Source organism: Thamnophis sirtalis, unplaced genomic scaffold (genome assembly GCF_051295495.1).
Source record: "Thamnophis sirtalis isolate CommonGarterSnake01/CBP01778 unplaced genomic scaffold, rThaSir2_p1.2 scaffold_6, whole genome shotgun sequence".
Lineage (NCBI taxonomy): Eukaryota > Metazoa > Chordata > Lepidosauria > Squamata > Natricidae > Thamnophis > Thamnophis sirtalis.
This window is the reverse complement of record NW_028261386.1, coordinates 100,802,333-100,817,039: the sequence shown is the minus strand read 5'-3', so window position 1 is coordinate 100,817,039 and position 14,707 is coordinate 100,802,333. Positions and strand designations below refer to the sequence as shown.

Below are 14,707 nucleotides of genomic sequence, written 5' to 3'. Positions count from 1 at the left end.
GCTCTTGAATGCAAAGGATATTGACTTCTCAATAAAAATTTACAAATATTTCAATTAAATAAATGCTAAAAAGCTCTCAATTTGTTTGAGTAAGATATTTAAACCATGTTAAGCGATCTTTCACCCATGTCCTGAAACCCAGTGAGAGTAAGCATACTCAGTAGGCTTAGAGTGCAGCCTTTTTAATGACACACAGAAGATAATAGAATGGTAGTAGAACTGACAATTTTGCAGGAATGCATAGAAAAGGGTCAATTATGTACTTAAATCTAGATACCTACAGTGTAGAGGAACACAAACTAAAGCATCTCCAACAGGATACTGCTTTCTTCTATGTAATAATAAAGAAAAGTGAAGCAATTCTTGAAATCACAAGGAACAGCTAACAACTCTTCTGCATTATCAAATATGGGAGACATTGATTTTAATCAAATGCAATTTAGCACAATCTTATGAAGAGAAAGAGTAACTAGAATAATTTATATCTTTCATCTTTTATTTGAGTCTCATTTCAGGATTATTATGCAAGTACAACTTTAGAATACCACCAAAATGTATTATGAAATCTGGAAGAAGCATTCGGAGATAAATGTTGAACTGATGTTCCATGGTTTAGCAGGAGGTATTATGGTCGAAGACAGCTAGATGCTGGATCCATACTGCCAAACATTTTCTGTGGATCAAGGAGAGGTCTTGAGAATACTATATGTATTTCAAACAGTCATGTCATGTAACTCCCTTGCTCAATGATCACAATCCCTGCATTCCCAGTTGTACTTGTTAAGTGATCTCCGAGGTTATTAAGAAAATAGAGCAAAAGAACTGCCTACCAAAGGATTCCCGCTCTTCATAGAGCTGAATTTCTCTGGCAGGCATTCCTTTCATTCACTCAGCTAGCCAAGGTTTGATTTCCAAGGAAGTCAACAGAGAAAATTACGAGTAGCGATCATATGATTGTGGAGCACTTGATGTATGTGCGAACAAATTGCCAAGCATCCAGATTCTGACTACATGACCAAATAGTCATAAGTCAAGGGTTACCTGAATGAGAAAGCATTAAGTTAGAAATTTCTTTTTGAAGTTTGAAGATTACTGGAAATAAGAAAAAAAAAGTAAAATTGATTTATTTTATCATGGTTAAAATAATGGTTTGCTTTTTTTGATTAGGTTCAATATTTTTTGGATGGAGGGGATTTGTTTAAATAGAAATGAACATAAATATAAAAAGAATGATTCAAATTGAATGAAAGGATACAATATGTAAAACTATCTTTTTAGTTTTTGTATACATATAATAAGTTGCTATTTCTGGTGATATTTATTAGTTTCTTTGATTGGGACTGGATTATAATGGCTATTTTTTGTAATGTTTCATTTTTTCCTCTTTTTTTTAAAACTGGGATTAGCCTTTGAAGAGACGAAAGGGGGATTGTTTAAATGGAAATCTAGACCTAAATATAAATAGGAGACAAATTGGGTATAAGAAATATAGTTTGTAATACTTATGTTCTTACTTCACTGGACTTTTTTGACTAATATGGAGAGGTGAAGATCTAGAGATGGACTTATAGAGAATGAATGTTTGGTTGTATTTTAACAGTGATATATTGTTAATGTTGATTATGCTTGCTGAGGCTAAAGGTAGAAGTAACTTTTTATCTGCACTTTTTCAAATTTTTAATTCTTTAAAAAAATAGTATGCAGTTGTATTAGTTTTATTTGTTGAAAGCAATTTTCATTTAAATGATTAAAAAATTATTTTAAAAAATCAAATATATTGTGGAATCAGAAAATACAATGATTTCGTGTTATTTTATTACGTTTAGTAGCTATATAGCATATACTGGTTGCATATGCCAGTATTTAGCAAAAGAAAAATAAGGAGTTCCACAGTTTTATGGATAAAATAATTACATTTGGAAGCAATTATTTTGATGAACTAAAGCCAAATAAAGTAGTCCGAGTTGCTACTTGGAATACTAGTAAAAGGCAGGTTCCTTTATTTCTAGGAATTAAGAAGGAAATAAGAACACTATTTTCCACTGTATTTTTCTATAATGTTATATACTCTGTGTCCACTTTCATCCTTCTCTTACATCTCAACACACTCGTCTCAAGTTATGGGTAGTGGGACTCTGAAAATGAGCACTTCACACTAAGATTTTGTTCTAATTCTAAAGTCTAGTTAACACTACACCAATACAAGAATGATTTTATCTTCATTAGAGCACAGCTGGGGAGAGCAATGACATAAATGTTCTATGGTTTCCTCTCTTTCCACTCCCTTTTATTCTTTCTTAATTTGGTTCAGAGTTCTGCTCTCTCTGGAAAACATGCAAACAGATATATCTAGGGCAGGGGTCAGCAACCTGCACCTCTGGAGCTGAATGTGGCTCTTTTATCCTTCTGCTGCGGCTCCCAGTCGGCTCCACAATTGATAGGGCTTTTGGTTAGGACTGGTAGAGGAAAAAGGATGCCGTGATAGGAGGAGACTCTATAATGGGGGAACCAGACTTCTGTTTGGCTCTGGAACTGAACTGGGGTTTCTGGTTAAGATCTTTGTGGCTCTTTGAGTGTTTAAGGTTGCCGAGCCCTGATCTAGGGGCAGCTATACTTCAAGGAGTTGTCTGGAGGAGGCCGTTCAGCTGGGCCAGAGGTCTCCAACCTTGGCAACTTTAAGACTTGTGGATTTCTGAGGAATTCTGGGAATTGAAGTCCATAAGTCTTAAAGTTGCCAAGGTAATGGCCGAGGAAACACATATTCAATTACAATTATTTGTATTGCATTTAATTATTAGTCATCTTGAAAGGTGTGGTGTCCTGATGATAAACAAATAACCTACAAAGCATTTCTGGTCCAGCATTATGGAAACTTTAGGTTTCCATTCCTTTTACTAACTCAATTATCTTTTTAATTTTTTACACACACAAAGAATTAAGAATAGGTAACTAACTCCAGTCTGATTATCTACTTATTAAGTGTTGCAGCAAAGTGCATTGTGCAGCGAAGTTTACTGCCCAGCTAATATTTTGGCAGTGTTTGCTGGATAAAGAAGAAATAATTAGCTACATCAATTCAGTTAATTTGATCAACCAGTGAGTAATACTATCAGGAAATGTTCTATAACATTCAAATGGAATTTCCCTGCTTGTGAACTTGAGACCGTTGTTCTGTGTCCCATAAATTGAGGTGGTAGAGAAGTTGCTTAACAGTAAGAGTAGATAGTTGTTTGAAAGTAAAGTGATTTCCCTGCTGCTGGATGTGTTCCAGCAGAGGCTGGAGAGACATCTGTCAGAGATGTCTTAATCTGGATTTCGGAACTGAGCTTGGTCTCAATACTTAAAAGGCTCTTTCCAATGCGATGATTCTGTGATTAATGTTGGCACTTCTCCAATGGGGCTGTGGCAATTTTGCTCTTAAAATGTTTCTTTATAAAATTAAAAGCTGGCAAATTTGGAAATACTTATTTTGCTAACATTTGTTTCTAACTAGTATGAGCAGGCTCCTTCCATAAAGCCAAAAAGTAACAGAGATACTGAAATTAATAGTAAATAATAGAAAATAATCTAACATTTACTACTAGGTACAACGAGTGATCTGGTACTATTTCACATGATACACTCAGGCAAATATATTCCTCCAATTACACAAGGATAAGCTTTGAGTTAGCAAGAATATGGTACGGCATCTGCTTTTCTGCGGTATTGAACCTTATTTGTTTTGTTTGTTCATTGTGTTGCCAAAAATGAAGAACATGTACGAAGGTCATTTTATGGAAGGCCTGACAGAAAAGAGTCTGACATTTAATTTTCAACCCTGACATTTCAGACTGTAGTTCTAAAGTAAGAGGTAAAGCAGCAATTCTGAATGGCTAATCAAAACAGTCATCCACTAAAATTAATTTGCAGTAATTATGATATTTAATAGTTCCAGCAGGGGCAAGGGTTAATGGCAATATGGTTGGTAATAGGAGAACTCTATGAAGCCTTAGACAATACATATTTGAAACACTAAGCTTTCTAAGATTCAGATCCCCATCTTTTCTCATATAGTATGATAGTACACAGTTGTATAAAAATGCTTTAAATTCGGGGGCTATTGTTAAAAGATTTGAAAAAACCTGAAACATATGACTCTCATTCAGTGATATTCTTTTCCCTTAAATAATATTGTATCATTGGTTTAGTGACGGAAGCACCAGGTAGAGACCAAGAGACTTGTGAGGCATGAAAACTTTAGGCATGATAATCGGCTGAGTGACTAATCACTCTCTCAGCCCAATAGTGCTGGTTTTTGTAGGGAAAATAGAAGGAGGAAGGAATATTAGCTATGTTTGCTGGCTTGAGTTTATTAAAAAAGTGAGATTAAAAAAATCTAAATTCTTTGTTATATAACTGAACTATATGTCTAACTTGTGATTTATCATTTCAAACTTTAAAACAATTTGGTTTCAAGTAATCATAGATAAAACAATCAGCTTCAGTGCTATAGTTTATGATGTGACTGAAAGACAATATAGACAATATTAGACAGGAAAAAGGTCTGGCTGATTGAAGACCAAAACAATTAAAAATGACATATATTCCAGCTAATTCTAGCAAATTATGGAAGTGAAATGAAATCTGGAATTAGTTGGCTGAAATACAGGCTTCTGCTAAAAAATGCAGCCAAGCAAATGTATACAGTACTTTAGAGAAGATAATACAATTACCACATTTTACTCCAGTTTCCTTCTACACTCAAAACTAATAAAATGAGATAAAAGTGAGGAAATTTACAGTATGGCAAACACAGCATCAACATCACATTAGAAAACCAGAGCTCTAATTTTGACAGCAGACAATTCAGATGTATCATTGTTATTACTATTTTATTATTATACTTTTCCTAATCTGTGAGTCAAGTGTAAATGTTTTCTTGATATTTATGTTCTTCACAAATTTCCTGCAACATGTTGGATTGAACGAGCAAACTTTAATTTCCTCTTGCAGAAAAGTAGCTATTTCCAAAAATGGGCAACACACAAAATTATGGGTTTTTTTAAAAACTGGATGAAGAAACAAATAAAGTGATATAAAAGTTAGGATGTCACTAAGAAATAAAGATAAATGACTACAGTTTTTAAAATCTACAATATAAGAGTCTTAATATGTTGCTGTCCATAATATTTTCTTTTTAAATTTTTTTTTACCTCAAATTAAAAAGCATTGCTACCTGAAACAATCAGTTACTAGGAAATTACAAACATAAAGCATATATTTATGAATTCTAATTTTAGAAGTGTTATATATATTAGAAATAGTATACAAAATTATTACAAATTAATATAAAGTATAAATATATTTCTAATCAGATAAGAATTAAACAGCCTGATTCTCATATAATACTGACTCATAATGTCATCTATGGAGCACAATAATTATGTGTTTGCATTAGGAATGGACTACACCACAGTAAAAAATCTTTTGCTAATGGTTTTTGTACACGAGCCAATGAAATCAATTGTTAGAATTATACCTAAGGTGACCAGACGTCCCGCTTTTGGCGGGACAGTCACGATTTTTAATAATTTGTCCCATGTCCCGCAGCATGTTCAAAAAGTCCCGATTTTCCAAAAGAAAGAAAACAATTTTTAAAAGGACGCCGTTAAAAAAAAAGTTTTTATTTCTCTGAAGTGTCGTTCCCGATGTGGCCTTTAGAGGGCAGTGGTTTCCCTCTCTCCGCTCAGCTCTCTCCCCTCCTGTGCGTGCGTGTGCTGACGCACACTGTTTTTCTGCAGGCAGCGCGGCGAGGAGGAGGCTTGGTCCCAGGCCAAGAGGCTCAGCCATCGGAAGGTTTTTTTTTGCCCGCTTCTCTCGGGCGCCGCTCTCCCTGCAGCCATTTCTCCCTCTTTCTCCCTTTTGTCCTTTCTCCTCCTTCCCCCCAAAAAGAGAACGAGAGGGAGAAAGAGGAGATGTGGGAGATAGTGGGATCGCTGGTTTCTGAGCTTAGTGGGCAAGGATCCCCACCCCACCTCTTCTTAAGGAAAGAGGAGGTGTGGGGCAGATCGTGGGATCACTGGTTTCTGAGCTTGGTGGGCAAGGATCCCCCACCCCACCTCCTCTTAATGAAAGAGGAGGTGTGGGGCAGATCGTGGGATCGCTGGTTTCTGAACTTGGTGGGCAAGGATCCCCCACCCCACCTCCTCTTAAGGAAAGAGGAGGTGTGGAGCAGATCGTGGGATCACTGGTTTCTGAGCTTGGTGGGCAAGGATCCCCCATCCCACCTCCTCTTTCGGAAAGAGGAGGTGTGGGGGAGATTGTGGGAGCGCTGCTTTCTGAGCTTGGTGCAGCAAGGATCCCACTATCTTACTATTTTATTTTTCTTTATGTACACTGAGAGCATATTCACCAAAGACAAATTCCTTGTGTGTCCAATCACACTTGGCTAATAAACTATTCTATTTTATTTTATTCTATTCTACTCTATTCATTTCTATTTCAATTCTAACAAGGAGTTTAGCTTCTCTCTCTTGAAAATGTAAGCCAGCATAAGGCATTATAATGCAAGCTAGCCTTAACTTTCAAACAGTTCATTTAGTGACCAAAGTTACAATGGCATTGAAAAAAGTGTCTGATGACCATTTTCACATTTAGCGACCATTTTCACACTTAGTGACCGTTGGTCACGTGATCAAAATTTTGATGTTTGGCAACAGATTCGTATTTATGATGGTTTCAGTGTCCTGGGGTCATGTTTGACAAAATATAAAATTTTTAATCAAGCCCCTCCCCGGTCAATGATGTCCTTCTTTACCAATCTAAAAATCTGGTCACCTTAATTATACCTCACACAGAAATCCTCTCAGATGTACAATAATCTTCGCAGACTAAATGCACAAGAAATACACAAAACCTGTACCAAAATACTGTAAGAGGGATGTGGGATATAGGATGGTGAAGAGAAATATGTTCTTCCCAGTTCCAGAATTAAAACATAGGTACTCCTTGACTTACAACCATTCATTCAATGATCACTTGAAGTTACTACGGTACTGGAAAAAAATGACTTATGACTCATGCTGACAGTTACAGTTGCTGCAGTGCCCCTGTGTGGTCACAGTTTGGGTTCTTGGCAGCCTGCCTGCACTTACAGCTGCAGGGGACACATCAACCTGCCAGTTATGCTTATACCATCTTTGGTTCTGTGGTGGGGGTTGCACTGTCCCAGACAGACCCAGTAAACAATCTGGAAGGCCTCTGGACTCATGACTCCTGCTCAAAAAGCAGGTGTGCCTCAGAAGGCCTTTGTATGGCTCCATGTTGTGTGCCATTTGCAAACTGGGGGACTCACTTGGCGAGTGCCAAGAAGTGGGCCTTTTCTGCTGTGGTGCTTGCCTTATGAAACACCTTCCTCCCCCAAAGGTTCCCTCCTGAACACAGGAAAAAACACTTTAGATTTTGATCATCTGTCCCCCTAATAAAGATTGGCACAAAATACAGAGCATAGGCAGGGAAAAGGGGAAGACTCAGCTGATTACCTGGATTGCTTAAGAACCATGATCCAACAGCACTCTGGACTCTCTGACTTAAAGAAATTTGCCCAAATTTTAGTAACACTTTTGTAGAGGTGGCACTTAAAATCTATCTTACTGGGCTGGAAGGAGAAAACATCAATGAGATTATTACAACGACCACTCATCCTTAAAAGGTTCTAGGTGAGGAAAGGAAAAGCTGAAGACACTGTTTATGGCTATTCAATTGAATCAGCTGCAGGTTACCCTCTTTCCAAACTCATAGACAAAGAAAAGGAAGAACACCTCTAAATATAGCAACAGGCAACAAAATCTGGAACAAGTCTTCAACTTATCATTACAGGGTCAAACCCCGCTCAGGATCACATTACTCTCATGGAAATCCTGGGCTTTCGAGACAAAATGTCCTAAAATAGCACAAGGATGTTTTCAGGTGAAAGTAATAGCATCTCAACTTCTTTTATCTCTTTCTGTCTCTGAACCATTTGCTGATTGCACCATAGGAGGAAAAACTATCCCTTGCCTTCTACATACTGCTCTTTATTCTACTCTCAGGATATCAGATTTCTCAATATTTCTCTGTAGCAAATGGTCTCAGAATTGGGTCTGGCTATGCAAATTAACAGCCATTACATATTATATACCAAATGGAACTTATTTAGATATACTTTCGCAGCATGAAGAAGCAACAATAGTTCTATTTGCAATGCTTCTTCGGGAGGTAAGCCAGCCTTACATTTTAGATTACTACAAGTTGAAGCAAGTTGTTATATTTTGTGGACAAAACATTATAATAATGAAATGGAATGCATACTTTCAGTTCTGTCTGTTAAACTTCAAATTGCAATTGATTAAAAAAACACACCAATTAATCAGGAAAATGTAATATCCCTTAAACCCAGAAGCTAAAGAAGAAATTAAACCAGTAACTGAAGTATTCTTGAAGCAGGGTATAATTGTAATCACTAGAAGCAACGCTTTAATATTCCTCATTCAAAAATGGTGATAGAGTAGTAAATGGCACTTTGTGTATGTAGCATCTAAGAATGACAAATAGACTTATTATCACCACCTTTCCTGTGGTTCCAAACTCCCACACTGTTCTGGTCAGCATTTTTCTATATGCTCCTAACTTTTCAGTCATGAGTCTTTGTAAACTTTTTCTTTTTCATTCCTATTACCCCAATAATCAGCTTTGTTTTGTATGTACAGTACCAGTATAATCGGTTTGATCTTGTTCTGCATCTTCTGCTCTAATTCAGTATGTTGATGATCTCCCAGGACTCCGCCCTGAGTCCCTCCCGGAGAAGGGCGGCATACAAATAAAATAAATCTAAATCTAAATTTTATGGCTTTCTTTCTTCTGGAAACTAGCCAGACTGACACAGACAGTCTGTTACAGCTGAGAAAGGATACAAGGTCTCTAACACCAAGCTACAGTTCTGAAAAACCTCCATGCCTTATCTAGGTCATGCTTTTTCCCAAAGTAGGCTCTCTTTCTCACTTTGATTCCATGTTAAATTTCCTTTGCATACTCCTGTGGCAGAGGTGTACACTTTTGAGAGAATGGGCTATTGTTGCCAGTGGATTTTGAACTTAGCAAAGTTAACTAACTCCTCTAAAAACTTCTGCTACTTCCTTTTATTGCCTAAATTTCCAAAATCCTCTTTTCTGGCTTTAACACTTGTGTTTGTTTCAATTTTTGCTGTAGAAATTCCCGACTGCTCTAAGCCTTTCGTCGTCTTTGGCCATGAACTCTATACCTTTGGTCAATCTATCAACACCATAGCACAGGGAACAAAACAGACCACTGGCCTGCTTCAACAAAATCTCATTGCTTTTTCTTTTCCTCCATGATTGGGCACAGTAGCTGCTGCTCTTTAGTCTGTAAATCTCTGCCTTGGGCCATCAGCTTTGTGTTATCACATGCTATGTCTTCTCTCTTGCTTAAATGCCAGACTCAAGTAGCTAAATGTGCTAACATGTTCCTTTAAATTAGCCAAAGGGAAATCTGCTAATATTTATGTAGATTCTTGATATGTCTTTGCAGTTATGCATAATTTGAGCTTTATGGAAACTGAGACGGTTTCTAACTAATTCAGGTTTGCCTATTAAGCACGTCTCCTTGGTAAAAAGTCTCCTAGAGGCCTTGCTCTTCTCCTCTACCATTCTGTCTCATCAGAGTATTTCTGATGCTATTAGAAATGCATTGGCAGATGTCTCTGCCAAATACGCAGTCCCTCCCAAACTTACATAAATGTTTCTCAGGCTCGGCAGAGGCCGTCCCAGATGTCTCTTCAGAACTCCAAAAGGAAAAAAAGGAAAGAAAAAAACCCCATGCTTGGAGCTCTCACAGATGCTTATTAATACTCTGAGTCAATGGGCTTCTTCCGATGAATACTCAGTGGCTCCCAAGGTACTGCTTCCATATTTTGTTCATTTAGCCCATGGAATTGAACATATCAGCAGAGGGAGAATGAAATCTTTGATGAAAATTGTGGTTTGCACCAGGATTTACTATTGCAAAGAAGCAACATTGTAGAAGCTTCCCAGTTCACCTAGCCTATAACCCAGGAAACCCAATAGAAACTAGGAAAGCCCTTCATCCACCACCATTTTGACCTTTTGTGTATTTCTATATATATTTTGTTCAAGTGCGTAGTACATGGTAACATTTTGCTGGCAAATGGTTTTTTTAATATATGTCTGATTTGAACATATAATTTCTCTACCACTGAAGTGATTAAGTCTTTCAGATGGAGCTCAGCTAAGACTGATATTTAGCTGATCCCAAACATGCATTGCAAAAAAATATTCCTTTTTACACTCAAGACATTTGTTAAGTGCCTATATCTTAACAAATAGCATGGATCATTGTATTTGTTAGTCCTGTCCTTGAATGCGGTTAAGAGTTCAACCTCTTGACCACTAAACTTATCAGGATCTCACAGTTTCTATGAATTCCTTTGTTTGCATTATCTTACTGATTTGTGTATAGGGAATATATTAAAACTTGTAGCAAAAAATGTAAGAGGAAAGCTGTAGCAAGTTAGAGATTCTTCTGCCAACTTTGGAATATGAAGCAACATTGCCTCTCACCCTAACTGCAAATGCTGCTAATTTTCTTAACAACAGACAAGATATAACCAGAGAATTAAATTTTGATAAAGAAACACAGACATTTTCAATAACATGTCACTGCAGCTAGTCAAAAACTCTGTTTGATTCTAATGTAATCTTTAACTTCAGAATAGGAAATCAGCTGATGTCATTAAATAGAAAGCACATATTACTTACCAAATAAATCGCTTGAGTGTCCTTGTTTTGATATGGGTTTCAATTCATTTAATCCCCAGGCATAATGTTTGTAATTATCCCAGGCATGTTTCATCATCTGGTGGGAAATGTAAGCAGGATTGTAATTTGGATTTGGCAAGAAAACTAGCAGAAAATATACTGTAACCAAAGATTAATGCACCTCATTCAATGGTAAATTAAACGCCTGTTAAATTATAGATATATTTTAATGTTAAATATTATTAGCAGCAACATCATATTGATATTCACTGTTTTAGTTACTCATATACAGGGAAACTGCTTTAATTCCATTCTAATCCCATTTCTTACTTAGAAATATATAATAGAAACTCATATATTCCCAGTACAGCAAACATTTATGTTTAAGTCTGTTGGCTAAAACTAATAAACAATAACATTCTTATATTTTATTCACCTATAGCATATAATGACATAAAGCAAATCCAAACTCTAGCAGACATTGCAGAATTTACTAAAATAATTTTGCAATGGAAAAGAAAAATTAATGGACATCCCCAGCAAATGCAAAGCTGTTTATTCACAACACAGGCAGAGAGTTGGATGTCATCCTTTTATAAGCAGAAATAGTTATTTTACATCACGAATCAGTGGTTCCCAATCGATTATATAAGTTCCTACATCATTGTCATAAACTTTTGAGTACTATTATGTAAAATAGGAATCAGCAAAATGTTGGCACAAAGATGTATACCTTCAGCAGATTGATACTAAATGAATGTATTTTTTTAAAAAAAATAATTTAAATATCTGCAATCTACTGAGGTGCTTAAATCCCAAGATTTTGGAAAGAACGCTTAATAAATTTTACATCTTCTATCTGTATTACCCTAGCATACTGCTAACTTTTTTCTGGACGATAGGACAGGAAAAGTGTCTTCCTTACTATTCCAAATTGTTTCCTGGCATTAAAAACAAAATATAATCTGTTCCTATTCACTTTAGTATAACTCTGAGATGATTCTTTTTAAAAAAATGATGCAATCAAATTAATGCCTGTTCTATAGCAAACAGCACTTTCTTCACAAAGATGTGATTTCCAATGCACGGGCCAGATACAGACACCAGAATGTTTGCAAATTCCCATCAACCCTCTTATTGCATCCCCTAAATATTTATTTTTGATATATAGGTTAGAATTCATACTACTGCCTTTGTAACGTGTTGAATAACAGATATGAATATGCACATTTAAATATAGTCACCATTCTCTTTTCCTCTCACAAACGAGAGTAGAAGTACGTGTTTCCTATGCAAAAGAGCATTCCTTTCCATAAAGGAATATATTTAAGAGTCTTATCATGATACACCACAGTTTGGTATAAATGTATCACTTGCCCTTTGAAAGATCTCTCTTCTTGAAGAGAGTTCTCTGCCATCAATTCCCATTTTCCCAAGATTAATTTTGTTTTTTTTTCCTTAGCAGGGTAAGGTGCGTTGATAGGATATGAAGCAACAGCATCCTAGCACTTGGGAAAACTGGAATGGCCTTAATCCTAAACTCTTAAAACCTAAACTCTCTCACTAAAATTGTGTCCTCATTTCAAGCATAAGCTTTCCATTTCTAAACTTCATATGGTTTTCCTGCATGTACCTCACAGCACAGATGCACATACATGTTCTATTTAAAAGGTATGCTTGTTTAAGCATTATATATCAGTTGGACAAAGCTATATCATTTGGGTTAAACTGTCCCAAACGACATATAAAGCTAAAGCTAAAACAGCTCAGTAGTACAGAGATTGTCTCACTCAGGTTAATTTTTAAATAACCAAGGCAAACTTTCTCATTCTGGTGTCCTTTTATTATTGTGGGAATTCTGTAAATTAAAGTTATATGCTAGAGGGCAACAAGCCAAGGAAGACTGAATTAAGAAAATAATCTGAGAAGTGAATCAGCTAAGTGATCAGGTACTGTTCTCCAAAACACATTGACATTCTAATCTAAGCTTATTAAATTGATTTCCAAGTTAGCAGAAAGCAAGTTTAATGGAGTACTAAAATAGTTTTCTTTAAAAAGGCTTTCTCAAAAATATGCTAGATGAGATTACTTCCCTAAGTCAAATCTAATCTTCTTGTTTATATATTCTTTAAAGTCTATTAACATTCTGCATTTGAGAGAAAGTTTGGCAAAATTCAACTCATATACATCATTTCCTGCTTTTACTTAAGTTTGGATGGAAAATGGTATTCATATTATATTTAAAACTGGCAATGAATGCACTCCATTAAGTCATTCTGCAGTAAAAGTTTGGATTCAGATAAAATATTCCAGTACGAAATCTGCTAGTCAGAAATATTGTACTGTGGCTGGATTTCAAGAATACTTAGCATAGTCTCATTTGAGAAATGTATTTGAATGAAACATTTAAGTGAAGTATTTGACTGAAGAACTAATTATCTAGAGTGACAGAATCAGAAATATTCAGCTAGATTATTAAACTCAACTGCCCTGCTGAGTACAGAAATTCAAATTAAACAAATCCAAACATCTGATTCTCTAGATCAAATGTCTGCTTAGCCTCTACATGAATATACCCATGTACTAATGAAAGGCAGTCAGTCATCTTGGTGTATAATGGATCCTTCCTGTCAAACGGCTCTTACGATTTGGAGGTTTTTTTCAATGATAGAAATTGCAATCATATAATGGGGATCCATTTTTTTCTGTCTTGTATTCTGAGATGATACAGAACAGTATACCTATTTGCATACGTATTTAACTGTGTCAGCATATGGCCTTTTAGTTTTCTTTTTTTTCCAATGGTAGATAGACTCAATTTCTTCCAACCTGGTTTAAGTTTCACTGAATCCTTAAAGTGTAGAGCCCATAACTAGACATCATAACTAACATCGGGTCTGAGAAGTGCAGAATATATTGGAACTCTTCCAACCTGAGATTTGGGAATTATGCTTCTGTTCATGCAATTTAGAATTGCATGTCATTTTGTTATTTTGTACATATTTTGTACATATTTTGTTCAATTTAGAAACAACTGTTAATTCCAAGATCTTTTTTATGTCATACTAGCTATCGTTTATCTGATGCTTGTATATTTAGGTTTATTGAGTGAAGAACTATATCTGCCCCAATACATCTCATTGTGTTACTGTCAATCCTTCAAAGTAGCAGGTCAGGGCAAACTTTACTACTGGACCTAGTGTTGCAGGGTATTGTTTTCATTTTCCCTTTACAGTGAAGCACAGAACTTTGATCAGATCTCCTTAATCAAAGCTCAGATATTTCTACGATGAAAACTCCATCCTAAGCATATCCTAGTTGAACACGGCTGCCAATTTTTATAGATTATTCTTTCCAATCCTTTTAACCTTCACATGTCATTTCTATCTATTTCCATCTCACCTTCAAGTCAGTCTTGGTGACTACCTGGGTGAGTCCACACACTTCTCTTGGCAACAATAAACAAATAAACATTTCAGAAGTGGTTTGCCATTGTCTTCTTCCTAGGGTTGAGAGAATGGGCTGGCCCAAAGTCACCCACTTGACTTTGTGCCTAAAGCAGCACTAAAAACCACTGTATTCCATTTTTAGTCTGGTATTTTATTAAATTACCTCTCACTTGTCTTTTATGATTATACTTCTAGTTCTTATATGCAGAACTTATTAAACTTTGCATGCTACACTATATTTTTCCAACTAGTGGTATTTTTTATATTTTATTCAAGATCTGGACGTGGACGTGATGAACCGGGGTCTTGAGGCCGTTAAAGACTGGATGAGAGCAAACAAGCTGATACTCAACCCAGACAAGACCGAGTGGCTGTTGTGTTTTCCTCCCAAAAATTTGACCAACATACCATCACTCAGGCTGGGGGGACAAAACTTACACCCCTCAG

The 14,707-nt window shown here is 36.1% G+C and overlaps 1 protein-coding gene across 1 annotated transcript in view; it reads right to left on the bottom strand.

The window, feature by feature from the left end:
* MAN1A1 (mannosidase alpha class 1A member 1) overlaps nucleotides 1-14,707 on the bottom strand; it is a 69,499-nt gene that overhangs the window by 33,483 nt on the left and 21,309 nt on the right. The window contains exon 2 of the mRNA XM_014060825.2: nucleotides 10,812-10,908. Coding sequence (XP_013916300.2) covers nucleotides 10,812-10,908 — 97 coding nt within the window. The remainder of the gene's footprint in view (nucleotides 1-10,811; nucleotides 10,909-14,707) is intronic.